This window comes from Bidens hawaiensis, unplaced genomic scaffold, assembly GCF_021521415.1.
Source record: "Bidens hawaiensis isolate Kalapana, Puna unplaced genomic scaffold, B.hawaiensis_p1.1 tig00032733_1, whole genome shotgun sequence".
NCBI lineage: Eukaryota > Viridiplantae > Streptophyta > Magnoliopsida > Asterales > Asteraceae > Bidens > Bidens hawaiensis.
In genome coordinates this window covers 32,763-58,519 of record NW_027495579.1, presented here as the reverse complement: position 1 = coordinate 58,519, position 25,757 = coordinate 32,763, and the positions used below count along the sequence as shown (strand labels likewise).

At 34.1% G+C, this 25,757-nt stretch overlaps 2 protein-coding genes and 1 non-coding gene across 3 annotated transcripts; 2 read left to right on the top strand and 1 right to left on the bottom strand.

Moving 5' to 3' along the window:
• Positions 1-2,100: 2,100 nt before the first annotated feature.
• Positions 2,101-6,056, top strand: LOC143583937 (GDSL esterase/lipase At5g55050-like). Its single transcript, XM_077066111.1, has 5 exons — positions 2,101-2,522; positions 2,938-3,074; positions 4,911-5,147; positions 5,231-5,477; positions 5,654-6,056. The coding sequence occupies exons 1-5, from the start codon at positions 2,279-2,281 to the stop codon at positions 5,872-5,874; spliced, it is 1,086 nt and encodes a 361-aa protein (XP_076922226.1). The 5' UTR covers positions 2,101-2,278; the 3' UTR covers positions 5,875-6,056.
• On the bottom strand, positions 4,797-4,869 carry TRNAF-GAA (transfer RNA phenylalanine (anticodon GAA)). Its single transcript has one exon. It is a non-coding gene; the product is annotated as a tRNA-Phe (tRNA).
• Positions 6,057-12,453: 6,397 nt separating the features above from the next.
• On the top strand, positions 12,454-21,664 carry LOC143583934 (uncharacterized). Its single transcript, XM_077066108.1, has 14 exons — positions 12,454-12,520; positions 12,755-12,825; positions 14,643-14,828; positions 15,711-15,802; positions 15,968-16,161; positions 16,258-16,439; positions 17,313-17,645; positions 19,838-19,902; positions 19,992-20,040; positions 20,139-20,292; positions 20,377-20,461; positions 20,541-20,610; positions 20,703-20,843; positions 21,198-21,664. Exons 1-14 carry the CDS (start codon positions 12,454-12,456, stop codon positions 21,492-21,494), a joined length of 1,986 nt encoding a protein of 661 aa, XP_076922223.1. The 3' UTR covers positions 21,495-21,664.
• The last annotated feature ends 4,093 nt before the right edge of the window (positions 21,665-25,757 follow it).

The window sequence follows — 25,757 nt, the reverse complement described above, 5'->3', positions numbered from 1 at the left end:
GTGAAGGACAGTTGATCTACCGAGTTGATTAAAGCCACACCATTAGCATATTCTAACTAATTAGTAGGAAATGATGTTCATGCTGACGACAACTAATCACTACAAATCATCATTAGTAGTGATTAAGTTATTACGAACGCAACTCAAAATAATAATTTTTGAATACCATCAAACTAACACACTGTTTCATGAAACATTCTATCGGTTCAACCAAACATATATTATAATTTTTTTTTAAATGTTACCGAATTCTTATCATGTCTTATAAACCAACAGAAAAGATTAATATAAACAAAGATCAACATCTTTGTTCCTTTGATAACCAAAAATTCAAAGAAGAAGACTGATAATGATTTACACATACTTTGACTTATTGCAAGAATCCAAATCAGAATGTTAATGACACCACACACGAAAATAATGATATCTCACATATACAAATAAACAATAAGTCAAATCTTGACCCCTATTCCAGAACATTCAAAAAATATTATTTTTAGTGAAAATTTAAGTTGATAAATAATATGATTCTTTCACAATTGCAATGATTTGCACACATACATGTTTTTATCATGATTTTATCTTAACAATAAACTATTCATAAGTTACTAATCCAAACAGATACTTAAAAGTTAAAACACAATTATTTTGGTTAAATAAGGAAACACACATTTGAATAATTTTGGTTAAATTATCAAATAATAAGTAATATATAAGATAAACAATATAAACAAATTTGAAAAATAGTGACGAATATAAAAACAAGTATCACCAATAATCGAGTTCACTAAAATGTGGACCCAAGCATTTGCCAGTGCAAATTCTTCCTCTCCCGTCCACCTTATCGAGTATTTTTGGTTGCATCGGCACTCGATATGGATGCTTGCTTTTTTGTCGGCAGTGTTTCAGAACAGTTATGGGTTTGAATTGGGGTTCATGAATGATTTCGAATGTGGGTTGGGTTTGCTCCCGGTTGACGGGGGTAGTAAACATAGTTGCCGTTGAAAATATTTGAATTGAACATGTTATTTAAGTTATTTTGTTGGTTTTTGAAGAATGAGTTGTTTCGGTTGTTAGAAATTAAGATTATATGTTGGATGAAGACCGTATGAAAATTGTAAAAAATATGGATGAATAGTAAGACGTATGGTAGAATGTTAACAAATTAAAAATGCAAAGTGAAATAAAACATAAATGAAAGTTTTTTTTTTTATAAAAATAGAATACCAATTGTGAGGATTAAACCGATGACCTTATCTCCATATAGTCTAGAGTACTTTTCATTCAATGAAAGAGTTATTTTGTAAGTTCGTGTGTTACAAAGTTATATATAAAATATAAATTTTAATTTTTAACAATTATGGGCCTCTCGGGAGAGTGGGTCTGGGTCCGTCGCCTTTCTCGTCCTCCCCTTGGGCCTAGGGCCGGCTATAAGGGAGGGTCGGGTGATCGACGGACCTCGGCCCGACACCCCGATAGGCCCGGATTAAAAAAAATTATATATATATATATATATATATATATATATATAATTTTATGAAAAACAATATGTACATATAATGTATAAATTTAATTATACAACCACTAGCTTGATTTAGTGGCAAAGGATTTGATTTTCAATCAAAAGGTTGCGGGTTTTAACATCACTTGATACATTCTAACTCTATTTTTATATAATTTTTTTTACACAATCAAATCATAAGGCCCAAAAAATTTAAGGCTTTTTTAAAAATTAAATTGTTTAACCCAACAAGATACTCACTTTTATTAATGCCCAAAATTTTTTTCGCGTTTGGCCTAAATTTTTTTAACCGTTCTCGGAGCCGGGCCTGATTGGGCCAGGCCTGCCAATAGTAAAAGACAACTTCACACACGCATAATCAAAGACAACACTAGATAGCTCAAGCCCACCATCTCTCGTTCCAAAAAAACCTCCGACCCACTGCCTAAATCACTATACTGCTGCTCTTGGTTGAGATAAGGAGAATTTAAGTGTGAAATAAGTACAATTTTTTCTCATACATGTTATGCTATGTTTTTTTTTTAATAAAAAAACAAAAACCACATGGGCCACTATTTAGGCATTTATTCACACGTTAACCATACAACTCAAAATATCCGAATCATAACTATTCATAACTCCAATTTTTCGTTCACTTCATTCACACTCCTATTTTGACTTCACATTCACCACTTTATAAACTCTACACCATCTCCACAATTTTCAAACCATCCATTAACACACACTTAACACAAACACACACACACACACAAAACCATGGCTACTTCCATTAACCTCATTACATTGTTCATGTTACCCGTTTTGCTTTTCGGATCCTATGGTTTGTGTGAGTCAGTTCCAGGTCTTTACGTGTTAGGGGACTCGTTAGTGGATGCGGGTAACAACAATTATCTGGCTTTGTCTTTGTTAAAAGCCGATTTTCCTCATAACGGGGTTGATTTCCCGACTGGAAAAGCTACGGGACGGTTCAGTAACGGCAAAAATGCTGCTGACTTTCTAGGTACGTTTCAGTTTACTGTTATCTTGTTATCTGATACGATAGCTGACGGAATAATATTGTCAGACTTACTTGGTCCTTACTATATTGTGTCCAGTTATTATTAAATAACTGCACACTGTATATAAGATCTCATTTGTTCCTTCAAATTTAATAATTACCTCATATATTAAATTTGGAGGAACAAATATCTGTAAGATTTTCTTGGTATTTGTGTATACTGCATACAGTGGACATGCAGTTATTTTAAATAACTGCATGCAATATACGATATAATTCGTTCCTCCATATTTCATTATAATAATGAAATTTGGAGGAACGAATATCGACAGAATGGTATCTAGGTTAATTATAAGCATAACTAATAAGAGACCGATTCGGTTTAAGTGGAACTAAAATGTTATGTGTGATTTTGCAGCGGAGAAAGTTGGACTACCATCGGCACCACCATACCTGTCACTCGTGTCGAAGTTGAGTAGCACGAAAGCGACGATAACCGGAGTTAACTTTGCATCCGGAGGTGCTGGCATCTTCAATGGAACTGATGATTTATTTGTAAGATTTAATCATTCATTCATGAAAGCTATACTATTATTTCGTTATTTATAGCATATAGTTTTAAATCAGCAATAAAAGTATATAGAATTATAGATAATGAAGTTATGGTGGTGGAAGGACATATGTGGGGTTGATCCGAGTAGTTTAAATAATTAAAAATATATATATATTTAGTAATTTACTCGTTTTGTTAAATAAATTTTATAATAATATTCCTATACCTTACTTTTATAGACAAATAAAAAGTTCACAAGTCTATTTTGTTTAGCGATATAATGCCTCAGTATAGTTTTAAAAAAACACCTTACATTTAAAATTTAAAATAATCATATAAACTACATAAATGTACATCTTAAAGCTTTTCATCTTATAACATGAAATAGAAGATAATTGTGTTAAAATGGCCACTAAATCATAATCAAGTTTAATATTTAAATTATTTGGATTGTTCATTTTAAACTATTTAGAGTTTCACAATAGTTGAACATTATTTATACTTAACTAATTTATAGCTAGAAAAAATAATAATAATATACTTCAGAATTATACCGAAACTTGTTTACTGTTCCATCATATTTTCTCTAACTTTAATGTTTAAACAAACATGTAGGAAGTTGTAAAAAGACAGGACTGATAACGGTTATTTATTTTGAATAGAGCACATACGAGCATACAATTATAAGTTAAAAGAATAATTATATTTAATCTTTTAAATTATTATTGATTAATATGATATTATGTTAAGTTATAAGATGAACATACTTAAAACTATCCATAGAATTCAAACCGCGTGTACTTTAATTTGTTACACAAATTTATTTCTATGATAATCTGTTACCAGTAAATTAACAAGATCACAACTCAACACGGTGTTGATCCTTGAACATATCTTTTTCAAGTTGGTTAAAAGGAAAAAATAACGTTGACTCAACGCTCATTGTTATGTTGTCATCATCATGAAGGCTTTTTAACAAACGTTTTCTAAATTTATGTTGTCTTCATCCTGAAGGCTTTTTAACAAACATTTTCTAAATTTATGTATTTAAGCTCACCATTATGTCATCCTTGAGGCTCTTGAACAAACATTTTTCAAAATTATGTAAATATATGTATGCTTGAGTGCATAACAAAATAATGTTATTAAAAATTTTATGGTTTCCTATATAGTTTTTGGTTCATTGAACTATTACAGTCACATTTGCATCTTTTTTTATTCTTTCGTTTTAAATAATTGAACCCATAAAAAAGCTGATATATAATGAAAAAATAAACACAGGAGACATTTTAAGGTGAACTACAGAAAGACTTCAACCACTAAAAAAAGATTACTACTTTTATTTTACTAATTTTTTTTAAAACGACGACTTTTTGGTATGTTAGCCATTGTACTCTTAATTTTGGAGCGCTTCGTTGTCTTACTTTGGCTAAACTATATTGTTTTAACCTCGTCCACGCCGACTTGAGAGTTTGCCTTGAACGTTCCCCGGGGAAAGTATACCGTCGACTGTCACCTAACAGTCGTTGTATCACCAGAAGAACATAGATCTTTGACGTAACACACGACACGGTGGGAGTGTGGGACTAAAACCTGGGTTGGACTCGGGATTTGAACTGACAAGTCGATTGATATGTCAATAATAATAATAATAATAATAATAATAATAATAAAGACAAATAAAAAACTGTATTTTGGTTAAAATCTCAAAATAATAAAAGAAATGAGGTGAACGTGGATTGAACACGTGACCTTCAGATCTTCAGTCTGACGCTCTCCCAACTGAGCTATCCCCGCAAATGAAATGACATCTAATATTACATTTTATATACTTTCAGAGAGAAACAATTTCCATGACAAAGCAAGTGGGCTTCTACACTCTAGTCCATGATCAACTGGTTCAGAAAATGGGCTCAGTTGGAGCCCAAGCCCACTTATCAAAGTCTCTATTTCTAGTTGTCATTGGTAGCAATGATCTCTTTGGTTACTTCAACAAAGATTCTAAAGCTTCTAAACAATACACCCCACAACAATATGTTGATCTCATGGCCTCCACCCTCAAAGGACTCTTGAAGGTAACTAACTATTTTCAAATAATTATAGTTACATTTACATACTTTAACTTAGATGACGATTTATTTGATTTGGCTGATAACAGAGACTGTATGGGTTGGGAGCGCGTAAGTTTGTGGTAAGTGGAGTTGGAGTGATTGGTTGTTGTCCGGCACAAAGAAAGCAAAACACTAGTGACTGTAAGGTGGCGGCGAATTATTGGGCTACACAGTACAATGTTGGTCTAAAGGCTTTGCTAAGTGAATTGAAGTCAGAATTGTCGGATATGCACTACTCTTATTTCGACACATATGGTGTCATGAATGGTCTTATCCAACATCCAGAAAATTACGGTACTTAATGCCTAACTATTTTTATTTTTTTTTTTTTCATTTTTATTTCAACATGTAGATCTTAAACTTAATAAATACGTCAAATGACATGTTATGAAAGTAACTGACTATTTATTTGAGTTTATCAAGTTTTCAATAAAGTTTATAGAAGTCTAACAATATTGGCATTGTTTTAGGAATTACAGAGATAAAAGCAGCTTGTTGCGGTCTTGGCAACTTAAAAGCCGACATCCCTTGCATCCCGATTTCAACCTATTGCTCCAACCGAAAAAACCACCTCTTTTGGGATCTATATCATCCAACAGAATACGCATCTAGTGTTTTTGCCGGCTTTCTCTATAGTGGATCACCACAAGTTACGACCCCAATGAATGCAGAACAACTTATTAAAGTCTAAGACAACAAACGTTGCGAATAAAAGTGCACGCACACACACATACACATATTTATACATTCGTAAACATGCATATATGTATCAAAGTCACATTTTTTTTCTTAAAGCTTGTTGTAATAGTGTTTATTGATCCAATTAATGTAAGTTGGTGTTTGCTAGTGTTGGTTATTAAATTGATTTGTGTTTATAATTATGCTATATAAATGAAATGATTTATGTGATTTTAATTTTTAAACCTGAAGGAATATAAATTAACATATCGGTTCTTTCAAGAGTTTGAGAACGTATAAGACCGATTTTATGGCGTAGATTAATAACCGAAACTTAATATATCAATAATATTTGACATTAGGAACTTGTTTTTTGAGGGAGATAAACCTGAATCATAGTTGCGTATTTGTCAAGATGAAGTAGATAGCTTAATGTCACAAACACATGTTTATGCGACTTTTTTAAACCTGAAAAGCTAAAATCCTCATGAATCATAGTTGCGTATTTGTGCATACTTTTTCTAAACATAGTCCTAAAATCCACTTTATGCTCATTTTGGGAGACTCGAACGCGCACCACTTTTGTGGTGATAAACACCTGATGCCGGCTTATTATTATTATTATTATTTTTTTTTGTTTGTATATAAATAATAAGTAAATATATTAAGCTTAACAATATGACTATAACAAAATGTTTCAAGAATATGTCAAAACCTTTGGCTACAAGCATACACGTTTTCCATAACTACAATAAGGCAAACAAACAATGAAACAAACAAGAATCCAGAAAGTTAATATTGAACCTGTTGATGCAAAAATTATTAAACCATTATATCATCATATGTTTTGAATAAATTGGGTACGATTCGGCTAAATTTGGTTATGTGACACACCAAATCAAGACAGAACTATAATTTTTGGTTAATGGTTATGACTTAACCAAGCTACCCTTGATCGTTAACTCGGTTATGTGCTCACATATAGAAAATTAGAAATAACCAAACATGAATCATAAGTTGATGATTAGACATCCACGTGATGGAAAGTTGATCACAACTTAATGATTAAGCAAACATAAATTATGCATAACTCTAAAAGGGTGACAAAGTTTATTCATAAATTTAGTTATTTTTTTATAAAGCTATCCTTTTTTACAACTTTAGTTAATTCTTAAGATTTATCATACTTCTATATCAACATATAGTGTAATACCTTATTTTTTTCGAACAACTAGTATACATATCATCTAAAGGGGGCGATCCTGACCCAAATCCATTCATTTGGGTCAGTTTGGGTTGTTTTAAAAACCTAATGGGTTAGTATGGGTGGGTAATTTAATTAAATGAGTAAGAATGAGTTATTCACAAAAATAGAGATGTTAAACCGGGTCAAATTGGGTTGATTTTTTTAAAAAAATGGGTTGTTAGGGTTACCTATTCATCTGCTCACTAAAACCAACGGGTCAACTATTTCTTGATTATCATCTTATCTTACTTCTAAATCTACACATTTTCTTTTATCATGAAACTTGAACCATTAATTATGTGGGAAGCGACAGCTATCCCGCACACCTTACATCGCCAGACTACACGCTCTTTGGTAGACAATAGAACATCCGACTTTGTTATTTTGTTTTTTAAAATATTAAAATTAACATTCTTAACAATATCGATTTTATGGTACTTTAAATTTTGTAAGTATATAAGTGTTCGTAGTACACATATATATATATATATACTACTTAGTTTTAAATTATTTTTTACGACAAATTCACAATGATCATGAACAATAAAATGATAGATAGATGATGGTCACATGACTGATGTATGACTTGTATAGTTGTCAAACATGTTTTAAATGCAATGATTGTAGACGAGGAATTGAGGAGTGAAGTATACAGATAAACAAGACCGGGTAAGAGTAAATAGTAATCCAAAGGCGAGTGACATTCTAGAAAGTCACGATCTAGGCAACTAAAAAGACAGTCGTGAACTAGTAGATTATAAATGTACAATATTGACTGATATAAAAAGTCATATAATATGCTACATACCGAAAATAATGTTTATAAAACCCATTAGCCTTTTATACTTTTGCAACAAAGGCACTTTAGTAAAAGCAAAATTACAAAAAAAAAAAAATTAACAATTTAAAATAAGAGAGAATGACACATACTTTGTTACATAGAAAATCAAAGTCAACTTGTATAAACAATCACGAAGTCTCTTTCTTATGTTTATTTTTATGATATAAACTTAAAAATTACTATAAACATATATTGTTTACCAACAAGTCTAATACAATGAAATCGATGCTAAATGTTTACCCACAAGTTATATGTTAGACCGAATCACCGTTGATGATTTCCATAATTATTTGATGATACGAAACCACAACTTGATAGTTTTATCACTTAAGAAAAACGACGTTGTTAATAACATAATATTTATATATAACTAGTTTTAACCAGGGTTGTTGCGCCGGGACAACTGGCAAAACCCCAGTGTTGAAACTCAGACATTGGTAAACTCGAGCGTTACGACGATGAGTCGACACGAATTCGGTCACGACCGGCTGAATTCATTACGATATAGACACCATTGATAAAATTTGAGGGTTAAAACTTAAAACCCAAAAAATAATTCGTCAAATTTACATATAAGACGATGTTTATTTGGTTGGCAAACCTGGGCGATGGTAAAACCCAAATGTTTTCGGTCCCGAGCATTGACGCGGTAACTTAACACGGAGTCGGTCGGTTTTGATTACGTACCTTACGGTACCGGAACTAAAATCGAAAATAATACTCCATCCGTCCCTCTACAAGTGTCATGGTTTGAAAAACACAATATTTAAAAAAGTTTAAATGATTGCACTTTTTTCTTAACAAATTACTATAATGCCCTTCACATATATAAAAAGACAAAATTTAAAAAAGTTATAATGATTGCATTTTAAGGATAAAATTGGAAATTAATTAATAAAGTTTGAAAGTGGACATTCGTAATTGGACAAACTAAAAAGAAAATGTGGACACTTTCAAAGGGACGGAGGGAGTATAAAACTTGAGGTAGACCAACGACCAATTTGGGGGGGGGGGTCGGTCGATAGCGTTGTCGGTCATGGGCTTTAAATAAGGTCACAAGTATGCGCGAACTCGGTCGGTACCTTTTAGATTTGTTATGATCCCGGAACTAAAACAAAAAAAAATGACATTTGGTTGGTTTATATTACGTTTATTATGGTAACTGCACTAAAAAAAATCACCGACTAATGTGGTGCCGTCAAGTGACCCAATAGGCCACTTGCGACACCAAACTTGTTAATTATATATAGTAATTAAAAGAAAGCTCTAACATATTTTATTATTTTAAAAAATGTATCAATGATGGTGTCTAATGGTAATTGTCGTCCTCTATCTTTATCTTTGTTATTTATTAATCTTCTACCTCATATCATCACACCAAGTCTTTATAAGTACACCCGGTCATAGGAAATAATACACGACAACCTAGTTGGAAATCACGTGTTAGCTATAAAATTATAAGATGTAATCACATTTATTATACAAAAATAATGAAAACGGTTTTTAGGGCATAATTATTATGGTATTAAGAACGTATAATTATGAAGAGAGATCGACAAATAAAAGAGTATCATGTCAAAATAAAGACGGTATAAATATTTATGGAGATTATTTAGAGTGCATGAAGGTTGACAGAGAAAATAAAGGGTCTTGCTAACCACATCCCACACCACCTTATATGCCACGGTTAATGTTAACCGTGGCATATAAGGATACTTTTCTAAAAAGACGTTTTTTATCCTTTTGTGTTAATTTTATATTACTTTTAATTGTTGTTTTTTTATTTTGTTGTTTTAATAAAAATAATTTTTTTTTCTTATCAACAATTATAAAAATTACAATGAAACAATGTTATTATTTGTAAAAACTCGTTGTAATGGTGGTGGATTTTGTGTTTTTTATTGTACAACGTCGTTGTTGTCCTCGCGACCAAGCCTAATGCTCGATGTGCTCGCTTCATGGTTAGAACGTGGTGGTGGTTTTGTGTTTTCATCGTCATATAATCCTACAATTTAAGCATCGCCCGTTACCACGATAGTGACGCTGCCATTTAGATAGATTTCTACATTTTGTTATTATTTGTACAAATTTGTTGTGTGTGTATATATATCATTTATTTACGTTGCTTCGTTATAATTGTTGTAATTCTTGATAAAGAAAATCAATAAAAAAATATTTTTAATAAGACAACAAAATAAAAAACAATAATCAAAATAAATAAAATAAAATTAAAACTAAAATATACATTAAACATAAAAAGACAAAAAACACGTTTTTTAAAAAACACATATATGCCATGGTTAGAGCTATACGTGGCGGTTAGACAAAAGACAAAAAAACACGTCTTTTTAAAAAACATCTATACGCGACGGTTTGGGCGGTTTTCTAACCACACCTCCCAAAATAAAATGAATATTTTGATTAGATGTACTTCTTATATTATATTCTGTAGTTATTTTTTTTATGTTTATGCTTTTTGTTTCTTGTTTTTATATCGGATGCCACGTTCTATACAATGATACTTTGTATAACATATTTAAATTTTGTAGATATACTAATGTGATTTTTAACACTTATATTCAACCATTTATGATTTAGTTATAACTATATACCTAATCTATACCTATATGTATTTGACCCTAAACAATATGAAAAGTGACCTCATCATTTATGAGTGAGGTTGTGAATCCAAGTCCCATTTATCATTAAAAGAAATACTGCAACGATACATACACCAAAAAACTCTTAAATATTCAAACGTATCGTATTTTTATTCAAGCATTAAAAAAATGATAATGCCTCAAAACCATTTTTAAAAAATATTAAAAAATTATGAAGAGTGAACGATAACTTAAATATTCACAACATTTTCTTTTTCCTCAACTCATAACCTTCTAAACACTCCTTAATTCCTTATATTATACAAACTCATTCACATATTATGGGAGATTGTATAAGAATGCTCTTATAGACTAAGAAATAACAAAAAAACGATTCTGAGCTTGAGAACACGATTTATAAACCAAGTTGAAGTTCAAGCTCTCATAAATCAAAACAAATCCATTTTAAGCCTTGTCAAGCTTGACTCGGCTCATTTAGGTCCCTAAATTTGGGAAAAACGAAATCACCGGAATATCTGAATTGATATAATTTAATTATAGCAATGGCATACAAGAGGCACACTCCCCATCGTTTCCTAAATTTATATATACATCAATCCACACGTTTATTTTCTTCTCATTTTCTTCCTCAATAAATTTGTCATCATTATCATTATCGTACTCGATAAATAACTAAAAAACGAACCTGAGCTTATAAACCACGATTTTACGAGCTCAAACTCATTTAAGGTTTTTTCCCCTAAAGTTAATAAATAAAAACATATACAAATTAGTTAATAAACAAATAAATAACAAACAAGTCGAGAGCCTGAGCTTGAAAAAGCCGATTTATGAGCCAAACTCAACTTCAAGTTTTCGTAAGTCAAACAAGTCCAACTTAAGCCTAGTCTACCTCTTACTAAGGCTATGTGTAGTGAAAATGTTACAAAATGGGGCGTTTTGTGTCATGTGGCGTCCAATCAGCAATTGATGAGTTTTGTTTTAAGGGTGTAGTTGTGTTGTATCCCATATATATATATATATATATATATATATATATCATACATACATTTAAATATAATAATAATTCCCAAAACAACATGAGAGGCGACAAATACTCATTGCTCCCCCCCACTTATCGCCTGGGGGACGGTGTTCTAAAAGTTTGTAGCCCCTTATCCCTTGTTTTGTCGCCCCGGTACGCATTAGAGTGGGCAAATAAACCAGTTAACCGACCCGACCTGCAAACCGATTATGGAGAAACCGGTTTGGAACCGATTTAAACCGTCAGTTTGGAACCGTTTGTAATTTCTTCATCAAAACCGGTTCCAAACCGGTTAACCAAACTGAAATCAGCAAAAGCCGGTCAAAACCCGAATCGAAACCGATCAAAACCCGAACCAAAACCGATTGTAACATGATGAGAAACCGGTTTCAACCCGAACAAAAAATGATCATAAACCGGTTTTGACTTTTGTTGATCAAACCAAACCGGTTTTAACTAAAACCAGTTTTTAGTTTTAAACTTGTACACATGGCCTAAGCTTGTCTACACGCTTAAATTAAGCAAAAACAAAATTATCATAATATCCAAATTAATACCATATCATATCATATATTAATTTAATTATAGCAATACTATACATTAGGCGCACTCCCCAACGTTTCCTAAATTTACATACATACATACACAATACATATATATCTATATCTATATCTATATCTATATCTATATCCACATTACTGTTTATCTTATATTATTAATTATTATTTAACCTTTCTTCTCATTTTCTTCTTCTTCAATAATAATAATAATAATAATAATAATAACAATAATATACATTGGGTGATACACACGTTATCATTTCCCTCCAAACATGCCTTCAGTTTCGTAAGCCACATAAAATGGCAGCTTCTAAAGCCGAGAAAGTCTTCACTGACATCAAAATATCAGATTCATCCACCGATCTAGGTCAATTTTGACCTATTTTGACCTGATTTTACTAGTAATAGGCTTTAGTTAGGGTTTATATTGTTTACGTTACTTAGATCTTAACTGATTGTTTATTTATTTGAATTTGTTTCAATTTATTTGAATTTGTTTCAGTTTTACTAGTGTTAGGTTTTAGTTGGGGTTTATATTGTTTACTGTATTCAGATCTTAACTGATTGTTTGAATTTGTTTCAATTGTGTTTGATTTTGAAGATGAGATTGGGAAGCAATCGGTGAGTGATGAGACGGAGGTTGATTCAACTAGCGATGTGATTGTTACGCAGGTAATTGATAAGTATTTGATAATTTTAGATTGATTGATTGTGTACAGATGTTAGATTCAGTTTTTGAAATGGAGATTTGATGTTAATAGGAGTTAGGATGAGATCGGTACGGTATTGAAAACGAGTAAAACTGTATACCGAATAGCAGTGTTGTAATAATCAACTAGCGATTAATTGGAAAGAATCGGATCAGACTTTAATGTATAGTCTTTTGTTATATATACACACACACGCATATTTTTATATGCATTTTTCAGTTTTATATATACAAATATACATTTTGGCCGGATATTGGCTGGAATTTCGTTAGAAACCGCTAGTTTTGGCTGGAATCTCACCGAACACGGCTGATTTTGGTTGGAACCTTGCCAGAAAACGGCGACTAAGTCCGGTTAATTCCGATTTTTGCCGGATTTTAACATTGACTGACTAATTGACCGACTAGCCCAAAATTAATCAATGGGGTGGGTACTAGCGATTAATCGGGATGAATCGGATCGGACTTTAATGTATAGTTTTTTGTTTTATACACACACACACACACATCTTTATATGTAGTTTTCAGTTTTTTATATACAAATTTACATTTTGGCCGGATATTGGCTGGAATCTCGCCGAAGAATGCTGATTTTGGCCGGAACCTTGCCAGAAAACGGTGACTAAGTCCGGTTAATCCTGATTTTTGCCGGATTTGACAATTGACTGACTAATTGACCGACTGCTGACTAGTCCAAAATTAATAACTGGGGTGGGGACTAGCGATTAATCGGGGTGTAATCGGCACCTAGTCGGGAATTTTGCAACACTGCTAAATAGTGTATTGATTTTTTAGGTAAGGTATAGCGATTGGTACTGGTACTGTTGACAGTTACGAAACTGAAAACATGAGGAAATGAATACCGGTACCGGTACTGATTGTGTTCGGTTAGGTACTAATCGGCAGCTGTACTGTTGAAAAATTATGAAAACGTAAACACGAGAAAACGAATTTCTGTATCGGTAGTGATTGTGTTGATGTGGTTTGTTCGGTTATTGATTTTTTAGGTTAGGTATCGATCGGTACTGTTACTGTTGACATTTACGAAACTGAAAACATGAGGAAACGAATACCGGTATTAGTATCAATTGTGTTCGGTTAGGTACTAATCAGTAGCTGTACCGTTGTAAAATAATGAAAACAGAAAACGAATATTTGTACTGGTACTGATTGCGTTGATGTGCTCTGTTCGGTGGCACATTTACCATTAAAAAATACTGAAAATGAAAACATGAGAAAAAGAATACCTGTACTGGTACCGATTGTGTTTGGTTGCCGGTATTCGGTGAAAACTGCTCATTCCTTAGAATGGTTGATTATACGGAGATTAAATTCAATTGTTGAGACGTTGACTAACTGAACACAATCGGTACTGGTACCATTGAAAATACCGAAACTAAAAACATGAAAATATGAATACCTGTACAGGTACGAATTGTGTTCGGATAGGTACCTATCGGTACATGTACCGTTGAAAGTACTGAAACCGAAAACATGAGAAAACGAATACCGGTACCAGTACCGATTGTGTTAGGTTAGGTAAAAGTATTTGGTTCATGCACCATTTTGAAAATACAAAATAGAAAGCATGAAAAATGAATACTGGTACCATAATGACCGTGTTCCCTTGTGGCTGGTTTGGTACGGCATCAGTATTTGGTAACAAATCTCATCCCTAAGAGTGGTTGATTGTACAAATATTAGATTCAGTTGTTGACTAATACAGTATTCATAGTGGAATTTTATTATTAATATAAGTATTGTTTAATTTTTATGATAGGAAAAGAGTGGAAGAAGGAGGCCGGAGCCAATCAAGACGAAACAAGATTGGCAGGAGAGATTTAAAAACATGAGGTTTGGGAAAAAAGGAGGTCAAGAAGCTGATAAAACTGATGATCATACAACAATATCTTTTTCAATAGTTGATGATAGCGTGTTTCTACCAAGTAGAAGCCCTATGTCAAAGGTAAATAATAAGATCTTATTTAAAAGTTAAAACTATTTGTTTTGTTAATATTTTGAATTTTGATAGGGGCATTTGTACGTAGATGTTATTGTGTTATTGTATACCATAATCTATACTGAAATTGAAACTTATATAGTTACTAATTTTAGCAAGGAAAATTGAATTTTAATAATTCAAACAATTAACCATTGGCCAATATTAATCCCTACTAACAATAAAAATAAGACTAGTGGCTAATATCAACAAAAATCCAGCCTAACAGATCGCTAACTCTGCTATACTGAAATGAAACTTAGATAATTACTAATTTTAGCAGGGAAATAAACTTACTAATTTAGCCGGGAAATAAACTTGTTCGTGAACTGTTTATAAACACAAACAAACATAAATGAACACAAACAATGTTTTATTTTATTTGACTAACCGATAATGGTTAGTATTAAAGGTTCGGTCCGGCTACCAAATTTGTATTGGTAACATTCATATTCATATGTTAATTTTACATATAAATTATAACATAGTATTCATATATTTTTGTTTTATAGTTAAAATTTATTGCTTAATTTTATATGAAAAGATTAGAAAAGTCACTAAATTATAAAGACCTTGAATGAACAAACATAAATGAACAAGCTTTAACTAACGTAAACGGACGTAAACTAACACATTATCGATCGTTTGCTAACACAACTGAAATTCCTTGTTCTTGTTCATTTATTTATTAAACAAAAGAACATAAACAAACTTCCCGCTGGACTGTTCAGGAGCAGTTCGCCGTTCGGTTCGTTTACAATCCTAAATTTTTCATATTGATTTTTTAAAATAATCAAAGTATTTTGTGTTCTTATCATACAACTTAAAAATGATGTTCATATTTTATAGGAACCAGAAGGTGGTTTATTGCGTTCAGATGATTCAAATATTGACATCATACCATCAGCAGCTGTGCTTAGGCAATTGGCTATTGGTGTTGAGTAAGTTTTTCATTTATTTGATTTTGTCTTCTTCCAGTTCTAAAAATAGTGAAGTGAATAATAGCATGTAGAGCATCTGTGACATCTGTATGACACGGTTTCAGTTATCAGATATGAATTATGATAAAGTCTTAAGTTGTAATTTATGTTTTTGTTCAACTGCAGGACTACCAGAATGGTCAAGTCAATGAGAGACCTTTTAATGTCATCAAGAGATACGTCACCTGTGAGAGAGAAAGCCGGTTTAAACTTCTCTACGGTGAAATCGTTAGTAATTAGAGATAAAGAAGATAAGTTTGATATGGAATTTAGTGCCGATGATAGAGTTGTGTCTCTTATAAATTCACTTCTTGGTTCAGGTAATTCTTTGTTTTTGTGAAAGAAACATATTTGCCAAGTTTTCTTCCATTTTCCCTTGATTTTCTTTTCTCAATATTCGTGTAAGATATTTGCAGAAGGGCATATTTCTGGAAGGAAAACCAACTGTAAATTGGAGATAAATACAACAATTGCATCTTTAATTAAAGACCTTCATGGTGCTCCACCTGGTAGCTTTATTGTGGAGCTTGCAGAAGCCATTGGATGTTTGAAAACTATAAAGAGAATGGCATCATTTTGGTGTAGAGTTGTTGCCGAAGTAAGTGAATTGCTCTAGTTTATGATATTATACTTGGAACCGAAAATAAATCATAGGAGAATCTGGCCTGTTTGTCATGTTATTATGTGTTTGTTTCATCTTTATATGCCATTTTGTAAATCCTTTGTGATAACATTTTTAATTCTTACTTTATTATACTTAGAGGTGGCACGATTGCGAGGGTTGGATAACGTGTCAAACTGGTTACGCTTAATATGGGTGAAATAAACTGGGCCGGGTTCATAAATGTGTTGATTATGATTACAAAGACAATATTGTTATCATTGTGATCTAGTTCTTTGAATAAAGTGGTTAAGGAGGTTGTATGCATTAAAAATAAACTTTAGGTGAGCTTCAACCCGTTTGACCGTTTGACTTTTGAGACATAGCTTGGGACACATTTTAGCTATTTCTTATGGTTCACAACTCATGTGTTCGGTTTCTTTCATTTCATCTTTGTATGTGTTCCATTATAGTACTTATAGGTGGCAACTTGGGCTGGTGGGGATGGGTTGGGTAACCGGTCAAAAACTGGTACGGTTTGAAACATGCCATCTATAAGCATGTGGTGGAACTGGACTTTTTTAAACACTTTTTTGTTATATTTGAAAACTTTATAGAAATAACTAATGTGGAATTTTTTATTACGAAAAAAATATTGTAATATTATTCAAAATATTTGAATAAAGTGACTTAGGAGGTTGTATGCAACCAAAATTTGCCCGTTCATAGTTTGGGCATGGCTTTATCCGAACTAGCTGCTAGCTGGAGTATGTTATTTTATTCATTTAATGCCACTTATTATTTTTTTGGAAAATTACTCGATGTATATATTAATTTAGTCTTAATATCTTCTGAACCTTTTGTTTGCAGTTAAGGAGACTATGGTCTGAAGGACAACACATTCCCGGGATTCCTGCTGATGAAATTCCAGATTTAAACTGCTGTCTGTTGTATCAACAGTTACAAGTTATCAACTGCTGTATATCAAGAAAAAACCGCCGAGCAATTGCCACAGAGTCACTAGATTCCGTCTTGAAACAAGCCAGTTTAAATGATGACACGACACCTTCAAATGGAGAAACACCTCTAATGTATGCTAAAGTTAGCTCCGGAGAGCTTGTGCTTAGATTAGGAGCTGCTAAACAATGTGAGAACTTAACAATGTTGGAAACTGGCGAACCCGTGTATGCCCCCGTTATGCAGGTTCGATTAACATTTAACTTTATTCAACTCGTTAAACGGATGTATGAAAGTCTAGAAACAAAAGAGGAGGAACATGCTATGTTTAAGATTGCCAAAGCCAGGGAGCGTAGAAGGCAAGATCTAGGACCGGTGAAGTTCATAAAGGATACAGATGGGCATGTACTGGTCAAGGAGCAGGACATCAAGCTAAGATGGCAAACCTACTTCCACAATCTTTTTAACAATGGGAGAGCTTACCAAGAACATGACAACACAAACTTTCAACGACAACAATCGAATAACTGTTACTGCCGACGGATCACACGAGAAGAGGTGAAGGATGCACTTAGGAGGATGGGAAGGTCTAAGGCGGTTGGCCCAGACAACATACCCATCGAGGTGTGGAAGTGTCTGGGGGAGGAAGGAGTCATGTGGTTAACTACTCTGTTCAATAGTATTCTCAAATCAGGTAAGATGCCAGACCAGTGGAGGAGCAGCGTTGTAGTTCCTATCTATAAGAACAAAGGAGACGCCCAATGTTGTGGTAACTACCGAGGAATCAAACTACTAAGTCATACTATGAAGCTATGGGAAAGAGTGATTGAGGTTAGACTTAGACGAGAAACTCAGGTTACGGTCAACCAATTTGGCTTCATGCCGGGGCGTTCCACCACATAGGCAATACACCTTATAAGAAGATTAATGGAAAAGTATAGGGAGAAGAAGCGTGATCTACATATGGTGTTTATTGACCTAGAAAAGGCCTACGACAGTGTGCCACGACAGGTGCTCTGGGAGTGCTTGGAGGGTAGAAGAGTGCCCAGGAAATGCATAGAGATAATTATGGATATGTATACCAGGAGTGAAACAAGTGTCCGTGTGCCAGTGGGGGATACTGATTTCTTTTCTGTAGAGGTAGGTCTTCACCAGGGGTTAGCGTTGAGCCCGTTTCTTTTTGCAGTAGTCTTGGATGAGTTGTCAAAGTCGATTCAGGGGACTCTCCCGTGGTGCATGATGTTCGCAGACGATATTGTGTTACTTGCTGAGAAAAAACAAGATCTAAACATGAGGCTTGAGGAGTGGCGAACAACCTTAGAGACAAAAGGTTTAAAGATTAGCCGATCTAAGACGGAGTACCTCCACTGTGATTTTGGTGGGATAAACGACAATGAAGACGCACAGATCACAATTGAAGGGCAGGTGGTCCCGCAGGTAACGAAGTTCAAGTATTTAGGATCATTTGTACAGAGCGATGGGGAATTAGACAGTGATGTGACCCACCGAGTTCAGGTAGGATGGTGTAGATGGAAAGCAGCCACAGGTATATTGTGCGACAAGAGTTTCCCGATTAAACTAAATGGAAAATTCTATAGGGTGGCAGTTAGACCTGCAATGCTATATGGAACAGATTGTTGGGCCATCAAGAAGGCACAAGGGCGGAAGATGGAGGTAGCAGAAATGAGAATGCTACGTTGGATGTGTGGGCACACAAGGCTAGACCGAATAAGAAACGTTGTGTTTCGCGAGAGATTAGGGGTGGCGAACATAGCAGACAAGATAAGAGAGTGGAGATTGAGATGGTTTGGACATGTAAAGAGAAGACAGACGACGAATCCTGTTAGATCCGTAGAAAACATTACTATAGAGGGGAGGAGGGGTAGAGGACGACCGAAATTGACTTGGGATGAGAGGATTAGGCATGATTTGATAGACCTAAACCTCTCCGAGGACATGGTTGAGGATAGGAATTTGTGGAGAAGTAGAATTAAAGTTAAGGATTTTTAGAGAGAATTGAATACCTTAGGGCTTAGACTTAACTTATTTAGGTCACATACCATAATGGTATTTCCCTTACATATATTATTATTATTATTATAATTATTATTAGCTTTTATATAGCTGTTAAACTGTGATCTTATTATTAATATTATTATAATTAGTAGTAGTTTTTATATAACTGTTAAACTTTGATTTCCTTTATTTTGCTTCATACACATGTACTTAGAGCCGAGGGTCTCTCTGGAAGCCACCTCTTTATTCCTTTGGATAGAGGTATGGTGTGCCTACATCCCACCCTCCTCAGACCCTACTTATAGCTTTGCTGTCGGTGGGATTTTACTGGGCATGATTGATTTGATTTGATTTGATTCAACTCGTTATATCAATATGCTTCCTTTTTAATATAAAAATCATCTTCATTTGCGAGTTTACAGGAAGAGCCTTTGCTCACAGAAGATCTTGTTAAGGAGACCGAGGAATTTATATTACGTACAGGGAGGTCAGTTGATTAAAACTTTGGATAATATGTATTTGTTATAACATTTATGTCATGTCATTATAAACATATCGATTTTTTCACGTGGTCAGTGTTGGAGCGGGGTGTTCTCAACTTCTTTCAGATATGCAGGCTTTTAAGGTGAGTCGTAGCCCGTAGGCTTTAAAATGCAGATGTGTAATAAGTATTATTAAGTAATAAATATTAATTAACTTATATTATAAATCATTGTGTTTTAGGCTGCAAATCCGGGGTGCATATTAGAAAATTTTGTTAGATGGCATTCACCCCCTGATTGGATGGAATCCACAACTGATGACGTAAGCAAAAAATCTTTCGATGGTGATAACGGGTCTTCTAGAGGACACCTAAGTATGCGTATGCAGAAAGAAGGTATACAACTATACATTTACAAGCAGTAAACTTTTAACGGGTCTTCTTGTTTTATGATGATCTTGTTTCCGTGTTGGTGTTCAGGGAATTTATGGAGAGAGATTTGGGAAACCGCAAAACCGGTGCCAGCTGTCAAACAGTCTCCATTATACGATGAAGATTTGTCTGTGTAAGTGAGCCACATTTTATATTTTTGTTAAAAAACCATTTATTATTATTTTTCTCTGATAAAAGGTTCATGTTTATAGGGAACATATTTTGCAAGGCTTAGAGGATTTTCCGCCTTCTAATTTCTTTGAACAACTATACATTTCTCTTGTAAGTCGTAACTTATCTATTATTTCACCATTTTTCGTTATTATTTGCATTGTTTTATAGGTGGTAAATACTGTAAACTGTTATATTTTCAGCTGTGTTCGGGATGTGCAGTTGCTGAGACTAAAACCTCGACTAATGAACCTCTATACAAGCTGTTTCTTGATTGCAAAGACTACATTGTCGCCACCTGTCAAGGAAATAATTGGTTTGAAAAAGTCGATGATATATGTCAGGTATTTAAATATTTCGGAGGTGTGAGACTCAGGGCTGTTCAAAAAGCTCGCGGATCGAAGCTCGGGCTCGTTGCTCGCTCGATAAAAGCTTGAATAAAACTAGCTAAAAAAACATGATTTGAAACATCCTGAGCTAAGTTGGCTCATTTTTGTAACCAAGCCAATCTCGTCCCAAGCTCGGCTCGTTGGCTCGATCTTAGGCTCGTTTAATTTCAAAGTCAAGCTTGAACCTAGCTGAGCTGCCTCGTTTAATTTCGAGCTTGAGCTTGAACCCACCTTGGCTCGACTCGTGAACATGTGACCAAGTGAGCATGTTTAAAATGTTATTTATTTATATCTATTTTGTGGTGGTAGGTATATGACTCGCTGATGTTGATGGTATTGAACCCAGATGAGTTCATGAGGCTCACAAAGCACGACGACACGCCTACACCAGGCGAACAAAGGGGTCGGTTTAGAAGGCTGAGTTTTCCGTTTGGTAACAAGGATAAAAGCCACGGGAAAACACCACCAAAAGATCCCAAAAGCGAGGAAAACCCTTTACGCCAATCGTTAACTTCAATGTTTTCAAAGAAACCGCCAAAAGCCGGGAATGCATCACCGGCCGAGAAACCAGTTAGTTCAATTCAAAATGATTGGATAGATGTATAATAATAATAACAATAATTGTTATTACATCTATTTCATCTGCATTTAATTGTAAATTTATCTTGAAATAATGAGCTAAGGTTAATTTTGTTTTACATATCTGAAAGAAACCAACTGTAAATTTTAAAAGACTGTTACATGAATGAATTGAAATGGTGGAGTTGTTGAATCAATTAGGGTTTTCATCTTTATTCGCATCTTGGGATTCGAGATCCTTCATGACGATTCCCGGGATTACGAAGTTCGCCATCCAGTAAAGAAAGATGAATGCCACACTGTAAATCAAAGAAAGTAATCCAAAGTTATTAATACATAAAACCTTCTAAGTGTAGTGTCAACATGGCCTTTGATGAGGTTATACATAACATAAATGCACATATTATGAAGGTTGAACCGATCACATTTTAATCATTGTCCAACGAGATTTTAATCTCAGACAATTAAAGAAAAACAAAAAAAAACTAGCGACCTAAAAGTTTTATGATGGGACAGAAAATTGCTGGTTGAAAATCTTGTAGAGTAATGATTAAAAAGTTATAGCGTTGACGAGTTTTAGGGTGAGCATTTGAAAATTAGCCGGTCAAGTAGACATTTTGTCGATATTGACCAGTAAAATATTAATAGACATTTTGGTCATTGAGAAAACCTTGTGGGAATCAAGACTGAGATATCTCCAGCGGCAGCGGTGGCGGCGGGTGAATTGACAGCAAGAACCACCATATGAGAAGTGGTGACGGCCATGGTTTTAGCCTCACATGGTTTGGAAAGTGTCGGCCAACCGGTGGCGGTCCATGTCTAGACAACCAATGGGGGTTGTTTGAGAGGGTGGATAGTGGTGGTCTATGGTGGTGTATTGACTTCATATTTAAAATTTTATGTTTAATCTTCACAATGCATATGCCTTTAGGCTAGTCATGTGTTGTGGATAATGTTTTTGGGGTTCATGTTATCTTTGGGTATTCACATTCTAGCACATGCCTATCCACCTGAACTTGAATTCTTTTACGTCAACTTTCTATGTGTATATGATTGATTAATAATAAACAATAAAATATCATGAATTCACTAATAATATTTATTCACTAATTAACTTTATTATTTTTTAAATAGGGGTAGAGTTAAAAATGAAATGTAATGCAAATTAATGGTAACCAGCGGGTCTTGTCCCAATGACCAGGAACATGATGGATGACCCGGGTGTCCCGGGTTCGAGTTCTGATTCCGACAGGATTTTCTCAGAGCAAAAAAACCCGTCGTGCCTTCGGGCGGGGTGAGCCAACTGGGTTTTACCAGAAACGGTCAAGCCAAACTCGGATGCCAGCGTGGATCCCGATTATGTCAATATAGTCTGGCCCGAGTGGGGTGGCGGAGCTCCTCTTCCTGTTGAACCGAGGAATGTGATATATCTTAACCGCGAAAGTCATCATTCAAAAAAAAAGAGAGCAAATTAATGGTATAATTACGCCTGATATCTTTTATATGTTAATAAGATAAAAAAACATTTGTTGTATAAGTCAATAACCATTTTGGTAATTTTATGGATAATATTTTAATTTCACTTAAGTGATTTTTTCTTTTATGAATATATATAGTTATATAGTTATAACCAAGTCAGCATCTTGATTTTTCCTTTTTAATTTTGGTTGATAATACATTTATGCATGTTTTGTTTTTTTAAAGCCATTTAACACATCACTAAACCATTAATCATAAATAAATATAATACAAATAATAAATTACATTTTTTTTTCTTGTCTTATTACAACATAAAACCATCTTATGCATGATTTTGATCCATACTTAAATTAATATAAAGAAATATAGAATTCAACATCAATCAACACAAAGCCAAGCCATGCACGTCAACTTATACTCATGCATGGTCACTCAAGGCAGCCCACCACCAAAACCTCCACCTGAACCACCACCAAATCCTCCACCAGACCCCCCACCGAGCCCGCCTCCGCCACCACCACCACCACCAAACCCTCCTCCTCCACCACCTCCCAATCCACCACCAAAACCACTACCAGCTCCTCCTCCGAACCCAGACCCACCTCCCAATCCACCACCACCACCAAATCCACCACCACCTCCACTTCCAAGCCCGCCACCGAAGAACGTCTTTTCGTCGCGAAAACGACTAAAATACTCGTTGGAAGTCAGTTTTCTAGCAGTGGCAGTACAAACAAGGACACCAACAACAACAAGAAGCAAGAATTTAGGAGAATAAGCCATTTTGATCAATTCAAATGATGATAATATTGAAGGCTTGATGCTACCATTATATAGAGCAAACATGCATGCAAGGAAAACTTGTACAGTACAATAAAACAACCAATGAAAATACATGGTTTTATATTAATAAATGCAAAGGTACCAATAAAATGTGAGGAAAATAAATGGTGTTCTTTCAATAGCATTCGCCTAACTGTATGTCTCTTTGACACAATCCACGAGTTTATCAAGACTCCACCCACCCGGACAACTGGAGTAGGCCATACACATATTATTAGGGTGTTTAATTTGAACTGGATTTCATTATCCGAATCGAATTCGAAATTTCGGATATTCTATCAGATAGTGAATCGGATATCTGAAAATCTAGAATAAAAAATAAGTATGAGTAAAGAACTACTTTCAAAAATATTTCGGGTATTGGGGTGGACTGTAGTTTGTTAATATGGTTTGATCTAGGTTCTAATCCACACGTTCTTGGTGCCATTGACAATCGAGATTTAGTGGGAGGGATTTGGGTTGGCTATATTAATTGATCATCAGGTGATAACCTTTTGTTCTGGTAATCCGAGTACTTGGTCCCCTTTATCACAAACAAGTGCACATACACGAATCATGTTTATGTGGTTCTTTTCAGTTGAACAGTAACCTAGGTTGTTTATATGAAACCTGAATCCCGGGAAGAATACTCTTGCTTTACCAATTTCTTTGTCATTCGCAATTTATTTCGGTTAGTCAAATCAAACTAACCAAACCTTGAGATTACCTTTTTGCATTTTTAATTTTAATTTCTTTAAGAAGTCAGTACTCAAATATCAATTTGTGCCAATTGAGTAGTTCAAACATTTGAGTGTATATATACCTTAGATGATTGAAGCCATTTGAGCGTAGTCTATGTGGCCAAATATTATTGCACATTTGAACATATATAAACCTTCAGAGTTCAGAACTTCTATAAGGCCACCCGTAGTGGGCGATGTGTTTGGCGAATAGGGGCTACAACACCACCTCGGGCGAAATTTTTTTGGGGGGGGGGGGGAGCTAACCTTTTCTCGCCGTCAGTATGTGTGTGTTGTGTGTATATATTATTATTATATATGTTCGTGTGTGGTATGTATATATATATATATGTGTGTGTGTATTAGCCTACAATACCATTACACCACAAAAACAAATTCTTACCGTTTGCTGACTGGACGCCACATGTCGTAATTCGCCCAATTTGTAGCCCCTCCACTACACATAGCCTAATACGCTAAAATATAACCTGCAAATCACGTTCAGTTCTACGCTCAATTCTAATTATCAATTAATTACACTCAATTCTACTTAGCAAACTTATTACGCTCTGTTATACGCTCAGTTTGATTACGCTCAGTTCAATTACGCTTAGTTCGATCCATATGATGCTTTATGTCCAAGCTATCGCTTTGTTCAATTAACAACTATTGAATCAAAATAATTAAAAGGAAAATGGATCGCTCTTTTCGATTTTGATTTGGATTATGACTTTGATCTGAATTGTCTATAATCGACGAGGTTTCGAACGTTAAATCTCGTAGCTGTAATCACAAAGCACAAAATCGTGATTGCAGATGGTTAATTAAGAAGAAAACGGAACTATTTGCATTTACAATTTTGCCACCGCTTGTTTTTTAAAATCGACGTATATGTTACTCTCGTACATTTTCGTATGATTAGAATTATTGTATTATATATATAAGTGTGTGTGGGGGGGGGGGGGTAGGGTTAATGTAAAAACAATATTTTTGTGTGAAAAATAAGAATAGATGTAAGCCCTTGGATCTATGATATAGTGGTTGAGATTGGTAGTTTATAAATAATTGTATTGTTTCCTATTTACATGGTATATTGTCATATTTAGATGGTTTGTTTTATTTTAAAGCTTTTCTTACGCTTCTTGCAACACAATTGTTTTTTATTTGAACTCTTTTATTATATGTGTAATTAGTATCATTACAAAACTCTTAAATTATTTAAGAACTTGAAGATTCTCTTAATAACTAT